This window comes from Blennius ocellaris, assembly GCF_963422515.1.
Source record: "Blennius ocellaris genome assembly, chromosome: 6".
Classification (NCBI taxonomy): Eukaryota; Metazoa; Chordata; class Actinopteri; order Blenniiformes; family Blenniidae; genus Blennius; species Blennius ocellaris.
This window is the reverse complement of record NC_137655.1, coordinates 9,840,446-9,856,347: the sequence shown is the minus strand read 5'-3', so window position 1 is coordinate 9,856,347 and position 15,902 is coordinate 9,840,446. Positions and strand designations below refer to the sequence as shown.

The window sequence follows — 15,902 nt, the reverse complement described above, 5'->3', positions numbered from 1 at the left end:
CTGACACAAGTAGATTTTTCATTGCTCAGGCCTGAGAGGCTATTTCAATGGGCAATCTTCAGTATAACTGAATGAATTCACCCATAATAAAAAGACTGGATTTTCGGCAAACACTGGTTGTTTATTGTGGTTGTAACGGAGTGTCAAGAAATTATTATTAAAATGCTCCAACGTTTTCTCAGGTGCAATTATTGTCAGAGGCAAAATATGCTTTTTAGCGCTTCACCCTTGATTGAACTGTTGTATTTACTTCATTTTTCAGTGTAGCCTATTCTTCTGGTCTGTTTTGCCTCTAAGGGCAGTCTTAAAAGATAAAAAGAAGCCTTGCCGTACAGAATACAGGTAAATAATTGTTATTCACAACAGCACCACCATTATTTGTTATTTCTACAAATAAAATGGTAACAAAGGAAACACTTGTTTGTTTGAGGTTGTGAAGAGGTATTAGCTCACAGCCTGCCCGTAACCCATATTACCTGCTATAGTGAGATCCATAAGGGCCAAGGACCAAATGGTTTTTGCTCATAGTAATGGCTGGGATGTGATAACACTCTAAAGAAAACATCTGCTCCGCGTCTGTTCTATGATCAGTTGTACTCTCTGGCTGGTGAAAAGCGACCATGCGTTTATGTTTTGCTCTCAGGTTTGGTGACTTGTGCTCCAGGCCTTTTCAGCTGCCCTGGGTCGTATGCCTGTGTTCCCAAACGCTGGCTCTGTGACGGTGAAAGAGATTGTCCTGATGGGAGTGACGAACTTTCAGCCGCTGGCTGTGGTAAAACTCTTATTTAATTCTAAGCATTGAAATGCATATTGCATTTATCAGGGTTTTTTTTTTTTTAATGACACTTTTAAGTGTCTATGGATGATAACTTAATAGGACTTGAACGCATTTTAAATCTAATAGTAGTAGCTCTTTAAAAAATAGAAAGATTAAAAGGATGTTGGGGGGGACTGAAATCCCATGAAGTCCATCTCACATTTTGGAATCCGCAACTTTATATCATTGCCATCATAACATCCATAAAATACACCCCTGTAAATCTCTATACAAAGTTTATTTCTAGCAGCAGAACAGAAAGAAGTGCCGGATAATTGCAGCCTTTTTTAAGTGCTGTAATTTGAATTGGTTCTGCTTTGATTCAAGTATACTTTGGAATCAAAATCAATTAGAAAACACTGAGATGAGTGGATTAGCATAAGGCTTAATGCAGCATTGTAGACATACTGCGTGCCATGTTGTGAAAGAAATGTTTATCCATTGATTAGCACTTGAACCCTCTTGTTTTCATGCATCAGCACCCAACAACACGTGTGATGACAACTCATTTCGCTGCCACAACAAAGCCTGCATCCCCCAGAGGTTCGTCTGTGACCACGATAACGACTGTGGAGATGGATCAGATGAGTCAGTGGAATGTGGCAAGTACATTTCTTTTGTTTTCATTTCTTTCTTTCTTTCTTTCTCTCTTTCATTATTTCTTTCTTTCTCTCTTTCTTTCTCTCTTTCTCTTGTTCTGAGACTCAAAATTCAAGGTGTTGTTGAAAACTGCAGTTGGCAAAGATGAACATAGTTTCACCAAAATAGCAACTCTAGGCAGATTTCCAGTTTGAGAGACATTTAAAAGCTTCAGGGCACATTGGAAATTTAGGCAAAAAAAATCAAGTCTGATGAATAAATAATGAATATTGGTGCCAGATTGCCATAAAGAGTGTTTCTCATACAAACAACTATCTTTTGGTTGCACTGAGCGTAGTCCAAAAAAGTAAAAATTGAATAAATAAGTGAAAAAAGCCGAGCTTTATTGATGCAAAATGTCAGAGAGGAATGGTGAGTCTAAGAATGGCAAGAAAGCAATTGTGAAAATAAAAACTTGTCAAAGCTGAGTTATACAGGAGACTATCTCTGAATCCATGAGCTGATCTGCTTCAGCAGGAGATGGCCAGTCCTGTTTGCTAAAGACAAAAAAAGTTTTCTGTGTTCTAATAAGCAGAAGTTGACCTGAATTGTTTCAACAATGATGGAATATTTGGAATACTGTCAATTACTTTGAAGAATTAAAATAGAGAGAGCTGAATTTTAGCAAGAACTCTGTCAGTCAAAATGAGAGATAACAAAAAAACACGAGATCAGCATTTCATGATGAGTCTCAATTTCTGTTGTAGCATTTGATTTGTAGGGTCAGAAATCAGTGTAAACAACCCTGAAAGCATTGACCCATTCTACATATGTAATTTGCTGTTTCAGGGAACCATTCTTCAGATAGTATGACTATCTGCTTCCCATAAACTTTTGTAATAATACCTGAAGTATTGTTCAATATAGCTGAGAACTTTAATACCACAATACTGCTTCAGCTGTCAGTCAACAGTCATTCTTTAAGCACAGTTATATGATCATGGAAATCTAGCAGCCTTTTTTCCACATTATAGCTTCCACACTTTCCAGACATTACATTCTAGTCTAAAGCAATGTCACCCACCAAGCCCAGCTATAACCTGATGAGTGTCGGTCTCCCTCTTATTTCAGTCTATCGTTCCTGCGGATTAGAGGAGTTTCGCTGTGGGGACGGACGCTGTCTTCTCAGCTCTCAGTGGGAGTGTGACGGCTACGCGGACTGTCCCGACCATTCTGATGAACTGCCTCTAAACCTCAAGTGTCTGGCTGCAGGTAAGACTGTTGTTTGGCTCTCAGCTGGAACCCTTTCATCAGATCTGCCACCCATGGCACCACTCTGCCAGGAAAAAAAAAAAAAAATTGCCACAACCAAGAGAGAATCCGTCAGAATCCATTGTCAGGTCCAAGACTTTCTGTGTCCAAGTCAAAGGAATCACGCCACACTCTTCCAGTAACAGTCCTGCTTTGCTCTTTTCAGGAAGCTTGTGCAATGGCTCATTCTTCATGTGCTCCAATGGACGCTGCATTTCGGAGGGGAGCCTCTGTGATGGAAGGGATGATTGCGGAGACCAGTCAGATGAGAGGAATTGCAATGTGAACGAATGCTTGAACCGGCGAATCAGTGGGTGCACACAGGACTGCCAGGATCTTCCTGTAGGCTACAAGGTACGTGACCATTTCTCTCAAAAGTGCAAAACCTCTCTGAATATTTTGCTAGTTGGATTGGAGTAACCCTTACTGACACAGTCAGTCATGGCAACGCTGTATGTTTTTATAACACCAAGATTGAGACGTGATTGGATAGCTTTAGAAAAGGGATTTGGTGGTGAGCACACTCCCTACAAAATCTGTAATAAGCCTGAAGTTACATAACAAAGTGTATGAGGTATTACTGTGGTTTTAACTTAATTTTTTTTATTGCTGCCTTGCTTCCAAGGACCCTCCATAAGTGTTAATATGTGTATGTGAGATAATTTGTCCCTCAGTTAGCCCTTTCATCACCTGACTCATGGAGAGATTTGGCCTCCTTCTTCTCATCCTTTCGTCAAGTCTAGCTGAAGGTCAAAGAAAGCTTCAGATTATGTGTAGATAAATAGGTACAAATTGGAGTAATATGTGAAATGGCTCATAAGCAAGATACAAATTAAAATAGCTCAGACGGTCAGTTCATTTCTAAAGCTGAGTCACAGCTTTGAGGTGTCCTGTTTCAGACAGTATGACTCGCATTATAATAGCCATGCATCAAGTTGCAGTGGGTGAATTTAATTTAAATATCTTGCTGACCTACAGTTCTAAGCACAGGCATCATTTCCACCCCAGTAGCAGGTAGAATGTTGGGCTTATAGTCTTAATAGTGCGAACATGAATGATTAATGACACTAATGAATCAGGTCTACCTTTGCGCATCATTGAATAGAAAAAGGTGGGTGGGAGCATATATGTATTTATATACCTGAAGTCTCACTTTTTGAGCAACCTTGAGATGATGGCATGGGATGTTATGGATGAATTCAGGCGAAGGCCACCACTGTCGTACTGTTTCAGTGGCCATCCCTGTTGTAAGAATATGTGAGTTCTATGCCTTCATCCTCGGATTTTCCTCTCCCACATGTCGGTAAGATGTTGTTTACCCCATCAAAAAAAAGTGACTGAAAGCAGAGAAAAATCACTCTTCCTTGTCATGGCAGGCCCAGAGCTGGACAGGGAGCACATCAATGCAGACCCTTAGCTCATCTATTTGTGGCCTGAACAGGAAGATCAGCAGAAAGGCCCTCAAGGTTATAACTTTGGATAAGAAAGGGATTTGCAGTGGGTCCACAGTAGCTGATACAAGCACTTTGAGTTATTTTGGGGGGCCCTGGTCACTGAAGTGGGATTTTTTCTTTATTTTTCTTTTATTTTTTGCCAAGGAAAGTGCGTTTCTATCATGAATTTGGTGTCATCATATATGTCAGATGCTCAGTTGTGGGGCATTTTTAATGCTGACTTGCTTTACCTTGAGGAAGAAAATACATAAGCTTCAGATAGATCTTGTGCTTTTGCAGATTGATCTTATATTGCTGTTAAAGCCCAGTTTGCTTTAATGTGTTACTGTTTTAAGATACTATTCAAGTATAAAAATTGTTCTGCCTCAGAGAGTCAAAGCTTAGAAATATCAGTTTTTCCTTTTTTTTTTCATTCGTCGCTCCTAACTTTCTTTCTTTTTTTCTATTTATGATCAGTGTAAATGCTGGCCTGGTTTCCATCTGAAGGATGATGGGAAGACTTGTGTGGACATTGATGAATGTTCCACTACGCTTCCTTGCAGCCAGCGGTGCATCAACACATATGGCTCCTTTAAGTGCCTGTGTGTGGATGGTTATGAACCTTTGGACCGCAGCCCGAACACATGCAAGGCCGTATCAGGTCAGCCCAACTTTATAAATGTATTTTTTCAAAATGTTGTAACATGTTGAATTTCAGCACATAATGGTAACTGCTCTAATATCCCATGTCCCTCATTTCAGCTGAAGAGCCCATTCTCATTATGGCAGACCACCATGAGATCCGCAAATTGAGTGTGGATGGCTCAAATTACACCATCTTGAAACAGGTTAGTCATACCTGCATTATGCTCTGTGCCTGCTGTGATGTATTCCTGGAACACTGGATTCGTGGTCACCATTAATCAATTGGCATGCAGCTCGTGGGGCGGAAGTAATAAGCAGCCACATTAGTAATAATCAGGTAAAGGAAGTTAACTTGGGAGGACAAAATAAAGAAAACTCTATAATGGTAAATTAACTTTCCTTATATAGCAACTCATCCACTTTTGGAATCCATGAACTGTCTCAATCTGAGAAGAGTGTCATTCACCTGGTCATCTATTAAATCTGCACGGCTACACTTTATATAATGTTATTTTTGTTGTTGTTGTTGTTGTTTAACCTCATTTCAAGACTTCCAGCAGTTTGTACAGGGTTAAATGCACTCCAAAGACTCAATTACTTAATTTCAATAGCAAATTTTCAGTTTCATGTTCATTTGAAGCATTTTCTGTCCTTCAGGATCTGTCAGTCCTCCACCATACGGGCAAACTGGCATTCCTGATTGGCTTCACGGGAAAGCATTGAGGACCCTTTGTAAAAGCTATTTCAATCACTTGTAGGCACCATCGCTGCTGCTCCAGGCAATGCCTGAGTCTGACTGTTGATTATCAGAAATGGTTGCCTGTGATTTATTTTAAATCACCTCACGGGTATCCTACAGTCTCTCTCTCTGTGGTTTTATTAACCTCTTGACTCATCGTACGCCATCGTCTGTATCAGAGTGCTCATCAACAGCAACTAATGTTAATCATGATGTGTTAACAGCGGCCGACCTCATATTACTTTGCTACACCATTTCATATCCTGTCCAGGTCATACTGTGATATTATGCAAATTCTAAATGAAACAGTCATTCTCTTTATGTATTGCTTTTGCAAATTTGTTCTCCTGTGACAAACGCAGGTGACTCATAATGATATTCTTCTCTGCACATAATATCCAAACAGATTTTGGTCTCTGTTTAATTAGAGCTAAAATAACAGGCTCTGGCTTTTAGGCAAACACTCTCACCTAGTGTGGCCTTTTTTTTTCTCTATAAAATTTCAAATTGGTTTGGTTGGTTGGGTCATGGGTAGCGATTTCACCTCAAAGTAAACAAACTGTTTAATTCCCAAATGAGCATATTTCTGTGATGGATTCGCATGTCCTCCATGTGCTAAGCAATGTGGCCTCCTCCCACAAAACAGACATGTATGTTATGAACAACCAGTGTTCAGATGGCAATGGCTTTGATAAAGAAGGTATAGAAGATGGAAGGATGCAGATTACATTATAGCTCCCAAACCGAAACAGAATCATGGTTACATGTATGCATGCTTTTTTGATTTTCTATCGAGAATGGCCCAATACTTACTTCTACAACCTTGCCACAGAATGTTTTACAAGCTTCTGAGTCTTTGCTTTTTCTTAGCTTCTTGTGTCTCCGGGGAAGTCTGAATAGAAAACACAGTCATGGTCTAGAAGCACTGATAAAAGGGCCATGCAGGTTCCATCTCCACAGCTGATGTTTGGAGTGGAGGAAAGTTCCCTCAGGACCTTTTGCCGCCTGTCTTTGAGGCTGCTGATGATCTGATGAAGACGTCTCATTTGGCCTGTCAGATTATCTGACATCTTTTCTCGGCACGCTCCGTGTGAGGCTGCGGGGTGGGGGCATTCGTTTGGCAAGCCCCTCCGTCTGACAGACAGTGGGGTCCTGTGAGCATGACGGAGACAGGAAGTACCTCACTCCGTTGTTTTGATTGGACTGCAGTTCACTCCATGTTGCTCACAGTACTGGAACCTATTGGGGAAACCACCCAAAATCAATACTGCCTGTGCAATATAGTTCACATCACACCAGGAAAAGGTGGACGTGGAATTCCTAATGTTTAGATACATCTCCACTTAATAAATGTCTTCAGTAACCCAGTGCTTGGATTATTCTCCATGAAAAACTAACAACAAAATAAAAACAACAACTTTCTTTTGTGTTTTGGATACCCACATATTAACTTGGCTTGAGGTATAAAATGGTGTGGAGTTTATTAACATTTACTTTACCTGGTGAAACTTACAAAGTTTTGCAAGTGAATCTCAATGTGTCTTACACGTGACTTGATTTCATTACAAAATACTTGTGCTCTATGTCTGTGATCCGTAGGGTCTCTACAACATCATCCACTTAGACTTTGACTACAAGAAGGAATTCATCTATTGGGTTGACTCCACCAGGCCAAGTGGTCGCAAGATCAACAGAATGCGTCTGAATGGCAGTGACCTCAAGGTATCACTTTAACTGTACTTCTGTGCCATATTGTGGCTTGTTCCTTTATACCCATAACATATGGGTTAAGTTCACGTTTTTCCCCCTCATGCTTGTTTAATTTACTTTCATTGCCTATTTAAACTATGAAATTGCAATTAAAAAACAACTTTGTCTTCTTTGAGGAGAAATCCTTGGATAGCTGAAGACTTCATGATGATTAGGTGGTTAATAATTGCTGCTCAACAAGTGATTGTGGGGTTTAATCCTTTTATACAGTCTGTGACCTGTTTACTTAGCAGCAGTGGAAATGGGAATACCTCGAATGCTTTCCAGATGAATGTAACAGGCCAGGTGATACAGTGGTGCTCTCTGGTGTAATTGCCTAGGGTTTTTCAGGGTTACAGGCTCCGAGCCCCAATGCCGGCGGCTCTGGGACATTAGCAGAAAGAACAACTACTGCGCCTCATCTCATTCACATTAGTGCGTGGAGCATTAGGCTTATTCAGCTCAATTACTTCCTCAGTCTCTGCTTGAGCCGCTGCCACAGCTTAACAAGAGGACAAACTGTCAGAGACACAGATCCAGGAGCCACTTGCCTCAGGTTAATTAAAGGAGTCACTGATATCTGAAACTGGTGGTGGGGGTTTGCCAAATGGGGGGAAGAAGACTGGCGTTTTTGTGTTTCTTCCTCACAGAGGTTATTTGACTCTACATACAAAGTTAATTCATTTTCATTGATTTTATGATGATGATTAATTTCAGATAATTAGCCCTTTTGTTTTTTTAATGTGTCTTTTCTTAAAAAAGTGTCTGTCACACTGCATGTTGTGAGTTGTACAGTGATCTTTCTGTTTACCCACCCTGAGGGTTAACCAATCAGACCTTCAGACATGAAAATTGTAGGTCATGCATTTAATCCCAGCCATGTTCATGGTTCTCTCTTGGTTGAGTCCCACAAGCAGGAATTGCAAATTCCAGTCTGTTTCTAAATGTGTGTGAATGTTCAAACCAAAGTAGATAGAGATGTGTACTTGCTACTCATTTTAATAGTATTTTATTTTACCTTTATTTTCTTAATCAGTTGCGTCATCTGATTGATATGGCTTGTGGTGTTCCTCCCAAGTTATCACCAGTCTTAAAATATTGTTTTCAGAATAAAAAAACATAGTGCACATTTAAGGTAAATCAAGGTGTGATTTGATGAGGGTGGGACATACACCCATGTGGTCTGCATATCCCACCTTCTGTTCAAATGTTTGTTTCACAATGGTCAATGCTACTTCAGAAGCAAACTTGGCTTAGCACATTAATTAGGTATAGAAAGGAAATGCTGAAATCATAGGTGTTATCAGTGACTGAAAGCCTAATTCTGGCTGTGATGGAAAGGTGTTGAAAACATTGGTGTCCCAAGACACCATACTTCTCACATATTGCCCTGTCCAAATAAAAAAAGTAGAAACAAACCCAGACAAGACATGCCTTTGGTTGCTGTGCGAGAATAAAACCTGCCAGATTATAGAGAGGGAAAATGAATGGTAGATAGAAACCTAATGAAAACTTTCAAAGTGATACAAGTGACAATCCATGATCAAGGTAGAACAATGGAGCCCATCAATCTTTTTTTAGTAACAGTGGGCTCCATGCAAGAATACCCGTAAGGACTCTTGTGTGAGATAAAAATAAAAAAGATACAACTTATAAATAAAGAAAGCTTGACTGGAATTCGATTGAAATCGCTAGTGATAACCTACTATGAAGTTGTTCTCAGAACAATGTTCACTGGATAGACAAAATTGAGCAAATCATGTCAGCCCTGTGTGTTGTTAGGAAGACCACCATATGTAATGTGAAACCTCAAGGAGGCTCAGTTCAGGCTTAGCAGAAAGTCCCTCGAATCAGAGTGGTGCACTCTGAACACTAAAAACACTATTAAGACTGCTGGGAGTGAAAACATACTGTGAAAAGTAACAGGTCATGAGTCTTCCAACATGAAGAAGATACACAACTATAACAGAGAATATCACTCTGGATTATTTTGAGGACACCTTCTTAAAGCCTTGAGCTGAATCCTTCCACACATCTACAAAATATTTAAAGTATGCAAAATAGAGGAGATACCTTCAAACAGCTCCATAAGTTTATTATCCAAGAGTGGACCAATCTAATTGTTGACAAGCACAGAAGTCTCATTACAGAAATCCCTCAGATGCAGTAATTACTTCTAAAGGTCATGAAGCAGTCTTTTTTTCTTTAGTTTTTTTTGTTCATGCCAATTTAAATTGTGCTAATTTCATCTGCGCTCAAAATCCAAGAAATTGCATGATTCCCTTGAAATTGGTAATAGACAAAAATGTCCCGCTATTTCTGAGAAAATGGTGAGCTCTTTTTTGTGTTTGTGTCTGTTGTCATCACCATGGCAACCCACGGAGACCAGATTTCTTGCTGCAGATGTTAAGAGCAGTTTTGTACAGAGGGGCTAAAAGGGGGAATTTTTCTTTTGTACATTATAGTGCTGTGTGTCCGTCACACTGTCCCCGTATGTCTTCGCTTCAGAAACGTTTTGAACACGTGCAGTATATAAACCTGTCCCCTCACTTCAACACTTTTTTTCTGCATTACCAGATAGTTCACAGAACAGCAGTGCCCAGCGCCTTGGCAGTGGATTGGATTGGGAAAAATCTGTACTGGTGTGATATTGAGAGAAAAACACTGGAAGTATCTAAAGCTAATGGTCTTTACCCAACTATTCTGATCAACTCCAACCTCAGAAATCCCACAGATCTGGCCCTGGACCCCCAGTCAGGGTGAGCAAATTATGAAGTGTGAATAAAATGTGACACACTGTGATTTTTTTAATCAATATTGATTGTATTACTTTGTAGGTCTGAAATAAACTGGCTTCTATCTTGTTCTTTTGAATTATGTTTGCGTTTCTTTGATTCAACTAATTAATTGCTGCCTTGCACAACATTGTAGTGGTTACTTTTATATTTTATTTTGTTTTTATTCAACTTTTAGATTACACTTTGCTATAAAACCAGTTCCTCTGTGTTATTATTTGTTAGCTGTTTTCCTTTAAAAACTGTTTTAATGGCATGTATGTCTAACTAGTTTACACATTTTTTTTCTGTTTTGATCAATGTGATCAACTGTATTGTACTCCTGACTATAGGTATGCATTCTGGGTGGACTGCTGCGAACCCCCTCACATTGGACGTATTGGCATGGACGGCCACGGGCAAACGGTTATCATTGACACAGAGATCTATAGTCCCACTGCTCTCACTATTGATTACACCAACAAGAAGCTCTACTGGGCAGACGACAACCACATCCTGTTTGCCAACATGGATGGCACCCAAAGACGCAAAGGTGAGACTGAAGAGCCGTCTCTGTCAAAGACGAAGTTTGACATTCAGGGAAGTACATTCGCTCATTTTCTTGCTGAACTTTGAAACGATTGGTGTCAGGAAACTGCATCCAGCAGTTTTTCGATTTAGATTTGGCTTGTCAAACATGAGGCCCATGAGCCCATCCAACCCAGCACATAGAGTCGCCTATGCTAATGATAAAAATGTATTCGATTTCTTGACAACAATAAACGTAACTGCTGATTTTAATGTTTCATTTGGTTCACAATGTTTTTTTCAGAGGAGAAAGAAAAACAGACCAAAACACAGAGATCAGTGGAATACACCCATCTCACTGCTAACAAAGTAGAATGTCCAATCACAGCCATACTTACATGTGTTAAAGTGCAGATCCACCACTTTGACAATTTAAATATCTCTTGAAACAAAGTTGTAAACTTATTACAGGGGACAGAGACTTGGAACACACACAAAGCACATGTGGACACACAGGTACACACACAAGAAAGAGAGAGAGAAACCAAAGACACACGCACACACACATTTAAAAAAAAATCCAAAGTAAACAAAATTGCATTAATTGCGTTCTTTTTTTTCAATGAGTTACATGTTTTAAATTAATCACCATAGTTCACGTGTTAATTTTTGACTGCTAATTTACGTTTTTTATTGTGAAATGGTGTTCGCCTTGAAATAAAGCAAGCTATATGGTCTTAAAAGTATTTTAGGTATGGTCTAACAAATTTTCAAATGTATATATATATATTCAACAACTAAAATATCGTATTTTTAAAGCTATTCAAAACCAGAATTCACTAGATTGTAGATCTACAATTGGCTGCCATTACAGGTTAGAGTTGTCTTGGGGAAAACTCCACAAGTCTGGGCCACCTGGATTTGGCCTGTTTATTTCAATCATCCTTTCAGATCCTCTCAGGCTCTGTCTCTGGATGTGAAGCATTTGTGAGCTGCCATCTTCAGATTTCCCCACAGATGTTCTATGGGCACTCAGAAGTAGTTTTTCTTCAAGGAGCTCTCTGTTTTTTGGCTGCATTCGACCTCCCTTCGACTCCAACCAGCCTGTCTGTCCCCTGAAGCTTCCCCAAAGCATCATACTGTCCCACCATCGCCGTCTGTGTGGCAGGCAGAGTTCTTGAACCACTGCCCAAATAGTTTACTATTTTCTTGACTCATCAGACTTGAGTATTTCACTTTCTTTTTGCCCTCAGTCTTTCAAATGCAGTTTAGCTCCAAGCATGCTGTTTCACTCCTTATTTTCCAGAGCGGTTTCTTTCCATCACAAAGGTTTGTGCAGTTGGACATCCCTCTGGGAGGTTCAACCAGTATAAAGCGTTACCATATCCTTTCCTCAAAATGTTTCTCACCTCACCAAAAAATACTTCCATGGGCACTCGCTTTAGCCAGATGGCAAATTATAGGAAACGTACTGAGATTTCTAGCTTCCGGTTATTGAAGCCATTGGGAGATCACTCAGATAGTTCACTGTGGGTTTGTGGCCTTACCTTCATTCTAAAACCAAACATCAATAATAAATCTAAAAGTTTGCTCAAATTAATTAATGCTGAATCAACTGTTAATGCCTATGTTGGACAGATATTGGTACCTTGGTTGCTCATTTTGAATAAGATGTGATTTATTTGTGACTTTCCATGGCCACTTGTCCCATTCCAGTGTCCTATGATCACATCCAAGGAGTAATGGCACTGACTTTGTTTGAGGACTTTGTGTACTGGACGGACGGCAAGTCCAAATCATTACGACGTGCCCACAAGACAACTGGCGCACAAGGGATAGAGCTCCTCAACTCCTGGCAAGCCATCAAATCCATCAAGGTCTACCATTCCCTGCGCCAGCCCGAAGGTAGGGACGTCCATCTGGCATTCATGCTCATTCTACTCTCCCATGCCGAGCCCAGGTTATGGGCCTCCTTTATAGTTTTAAGAAGGAAATGGTTTGTGTAATCAGTTTGAACTCACTCATGCACTTCTGTCCTTCTTTCCAGTGCCCAAGCACCAGTGTCAGGTTGCAAATGGAGGATGCAGTCACCTGTGTCTTCTATCCCCGGGTGGAGAACACAAATGTGCTTGTCCCACTAATTTTTACTTGGCAGCTGACAATAAAACCTGCCTGTCCAATTGCACCTCAAGCCAGGTCAGTTCCAGTTTTTTTTCTTCCTCCTGTCTCTCAGTTTAGCCTGATCATGCTGTTTGCTGGTCTGTGCAGATCTGTAAACTCCCCCTCAAGGCAAATCACGTCACTCTCTGAAGCTTTTTCCTTCTCTGACACGTCATGTAGGTCCCGGGAAACAGTTGTGTATTGATTTTGACTTTGACTTTGAAAAATGTTGAAGCTACAGCAAAGAGTCGAGCATTCATGTTGACTTCAAAATGTGTATTTTTATTGTTAAACAGTTCCGCTGCGGGACAGACGAGTGTATCCCTTTCTGGTGGAAATGTGACACGGTGGATGACTGTGGGGACGGATCGGACGAACCCGCCGACTGCCGTGAGTGGCATGTTTTAGTCATTGTCCTGCTCTGGTGCAAATCAACGAATAACAGATCACTTTTAAACTGTTGTTACTTTTTTTGCTTGCTTATTCAAAGATATTACTATTCCGTAGTCTGTCTAAGCTCTGCTACTATTTTTATATTGTATCATTGCACTCTTGTAGTCCATGCACTGCATCATCTCTGTGGTTATATTATCACACAGCCGAATTCAAATGTCAGCCTGGGCGTTTCCAGTGTGGTACTGGGCTTTGTGCTCTCCCACCCTTCATCTGTGATGGAGAAAATGACTGTGGTGACAATACAGATGAAGCCAACTGCGGTAAGTGTGGAAATAGTTGAGGTTTTTTTCCAGCATTTTCCAGTAGCTTTGAATGTGTTGAAAGGGTACTGGTATGTGCTAAAATAATTAGTTGGCTGACTTGTTAGTAAACAAAAAAAATAATAAAAAACTATTGTGATAAGTCCTAAATTATAGCAGGTGATACCCTCCTTATAAATGCATGCATGTCATTGTTATACGTGTATTTGTAATCAGCAAATTGAGTATTTTTTCAGTCGCAGACTGACGGTTTGGGAATAATGTAATTAACAGACGGAGCCTGTGCATGTTTGTAATACCTTTACAATTCATAGCCTCAATGATTATCCAACCAATTAATTCAAATTAGCACATGTCTAGTTGTGTTTTACCCATTTGTCTTTAGGTGTTAGAATTTTGGAACGAAAATAGTTTTGTCTTGAGATATGACATAACTATTGTTAACAAAGTCCTAATGTTATCCAGTCGATGCTTTGTTTTGCTTGTCCTAATCGCATTTCCTATTAATTCAGTCTCCCTTTGCTTCTGCCCATCTCCTCCTTTAGAGACATACATCTGTCTGTCAGGTCAATTCAAGTGCAACCGAAAGCAAAAATGCATTCCTCTTAACCTGCGCTGCAACGGTCAGGACGACTGTGGAGATGGAGAGGATGAGACAGACTGCCGTAAGGCTCTGTTTTATTACTTCTCGTCTCTTTGTCTTGAGTGGCTTTACTGAGCTTTTTGACTTGGAAGCGTATGAACATACCCCCCCACACACACACACAAACACACACCCCATCCGTCCCCCTGTTTGATCCGCCTGTCCTAAATTTGCAGGAAAAACCTTGAAAAAGCAAAAGGAACAAACATCACTTGAAGAGTCGTGATACGTGTGTTTGGAAGATATAATCAGATGGATGAAGATACATAACCTCCATTCTGCTGTTTTGAAGTGATTAATTCTTTTATGTGCTTGGAGAGAAAATAGACAGAGCCATTAACGTTACATAGTCTTCATTAAGTATTCCAAAAGCAGCTCTTGTTATGGCCCATTCTTGTGAAAAGGGATTAGATGTTGAATCACACAGAGGATAAGAACAGATCTCCATTGCAATGATGTAAGTCATCAGAATATCACAACCCATTCAAGTCTTTCAAACTGCTGCCTTTGTCTTGCATATGATTGCAGGAGGGGTGAGAGCAGGGGGACGAGACTGTCGGGGAAAAAAAAATCATGGAGAAGACTTTTTTTTAAAAGGTTTAATTAAAGTGAAGCCAATTACTTCAGCTCTTTTAGATTTCCAGCATGATTGGATGTAGCTTTTTACTGCAGTTTCATAATGAACACTGCATTCACTAAAAATTAAAAAACTATTTAAAACAACCTGCGGTTTTACACCGAGAAAGAGCTGCTATCTTACACCTCCATTAGCTCTTACTGGGCAGTATTTTTTAATCATCACCCCAACTTTTTTTTTTTTTTCTTCAAATAAAGCTGTCTGGCAGATTTATTGCTGACATGTAACCCATCTTTTCTCTGCACACTTCCATCCTCTGTAGCTGAAAGCACCTGCTCCTCAGACCAATTCCAGTGTCAGGCGACCATGCACTGCATTTCCAAGCTCTGGGTTTGTGACGAAGACCCTGATTGTGCAGATGGATCAGATGAGGCCAATTGTGGTGAGTCACAGAAAGCCACTTCCCGCCAATGTTTTTGTGTCGAAGGGGGGAAATTACTCAGTATATTTAATTCTGCTCTGACTCAATCCTTTTTTGTTTCTTGGAATCTCTGTTGTCATGACTCAAAGCAGAGTGAGATAACTATGTGGGTAGCTGTCAGTTCAACCTTAGTTTTGTGATTTTACTTTACATATAATCGACATACCGCAAAGTTAGAAGAAGGTTAAGGCAGGAATCATAACACTTCTAAAGAGAGTATGTTTGCTTGGGCATGTCTTTATGAATAAAACTGAAACATGCTCAAGGAAACCAATATTGCCTCTGAAATGATCAGTGATTAAATATTTACTCAGTCATAAAAGATGATGCAAGCTGTCAGCTGCTCTTTTGGCCCATATTTTGCTTATCCTGTAATGTGTCACTCCTATTTATCTTATCCCTTTTGTCTCGCCATACTTCACTCCACTGAAATGTGTTGCCAGGCAAGGACTAATTTCCCTTTTTGATGGACATCATAATCACGTTTATATCAAGCTTTTAACTTGATTTTCAGGCCGGAGAGTACAAATTTGTGATTGGTTTTACAAACGTTGAGTAACGGACAGTGATGAAAGCAGACAATAAATCTGTCAGCAAACTGCTGTCAATCAAAGCGTACGCTTTTGGAAAATGTCCCTTTACGAAGTCTGGTGGGCTTACAAAGTGCTTGGGTAACATGAGGTTCGTTGTTTCCTACTGTCTGGAGACTCATAATCAGACACCCCCCCCCCACACACACACACACACACA

At 40.1% G+C, this 15,902-nt stretch overlaps 1 protein-coding gene across 1 annotated transcript in view; it reads left to right on the top strand.

The window, feature by feature from the left end:
- The window catches only part of lrp1bb (low density lipoprotein receptor-related protein 1Bb), a 292,776-nt gene that overhangs the window by 231,557 nt on the left and 45,317 nt on the right, over positions 1–15,902 (top strand). The window contains exons 52-66 of the mRNA XM_080497951.1: positions 644–772; positions 1,297–1,419; positions 2,528–2,668; positions 2,874–3,061; positions 4,618–4,801; positions 4,903–4,988; positions 7,124–7,246; positions 9,851–10,032; positions 10,401–10,600; positions 12,292–12,480; positions 12,623–12,771; positions 13,032–13,125; positions 13,335–13,451; positions 13,997–14,116; positions 14,994–15,113. Of these exons, the coding sequence (XP_080354077.1) occupies positions 644–772; positions 1,297–1,419; positions 2,528–2,668; positions 2,874–3,061; positions 4,618–4,801; positions 4,903–4,988; positions 7,124–7,246; positions 9,851–10,032; positions 10,401–10,600; positions 12,292–12,480; positions 12,623–12,771; positions 13,032–13,125; positions 13,335–13,451; positions 13,997–14,116; positions 14,994–15,113 (2,145 nt within the window). The remainder of the gene's footprint in view (positions 1–643; positions 773–1,296; positions 1,420–2,527; positions 2,669–2,873; positions 3,062–4,617; positions 4,802–4,902; positions 4,989–7,123; positions 7,247–9,850; positions 10,033–10,400; positions 10,601–12,291; positions 12,481–12,622; positions 12,772–13,031; positions 13,126–13,334; positions 13,452–13,996; positions 14,117–14,993; positions 15,114–15,902) is intronic.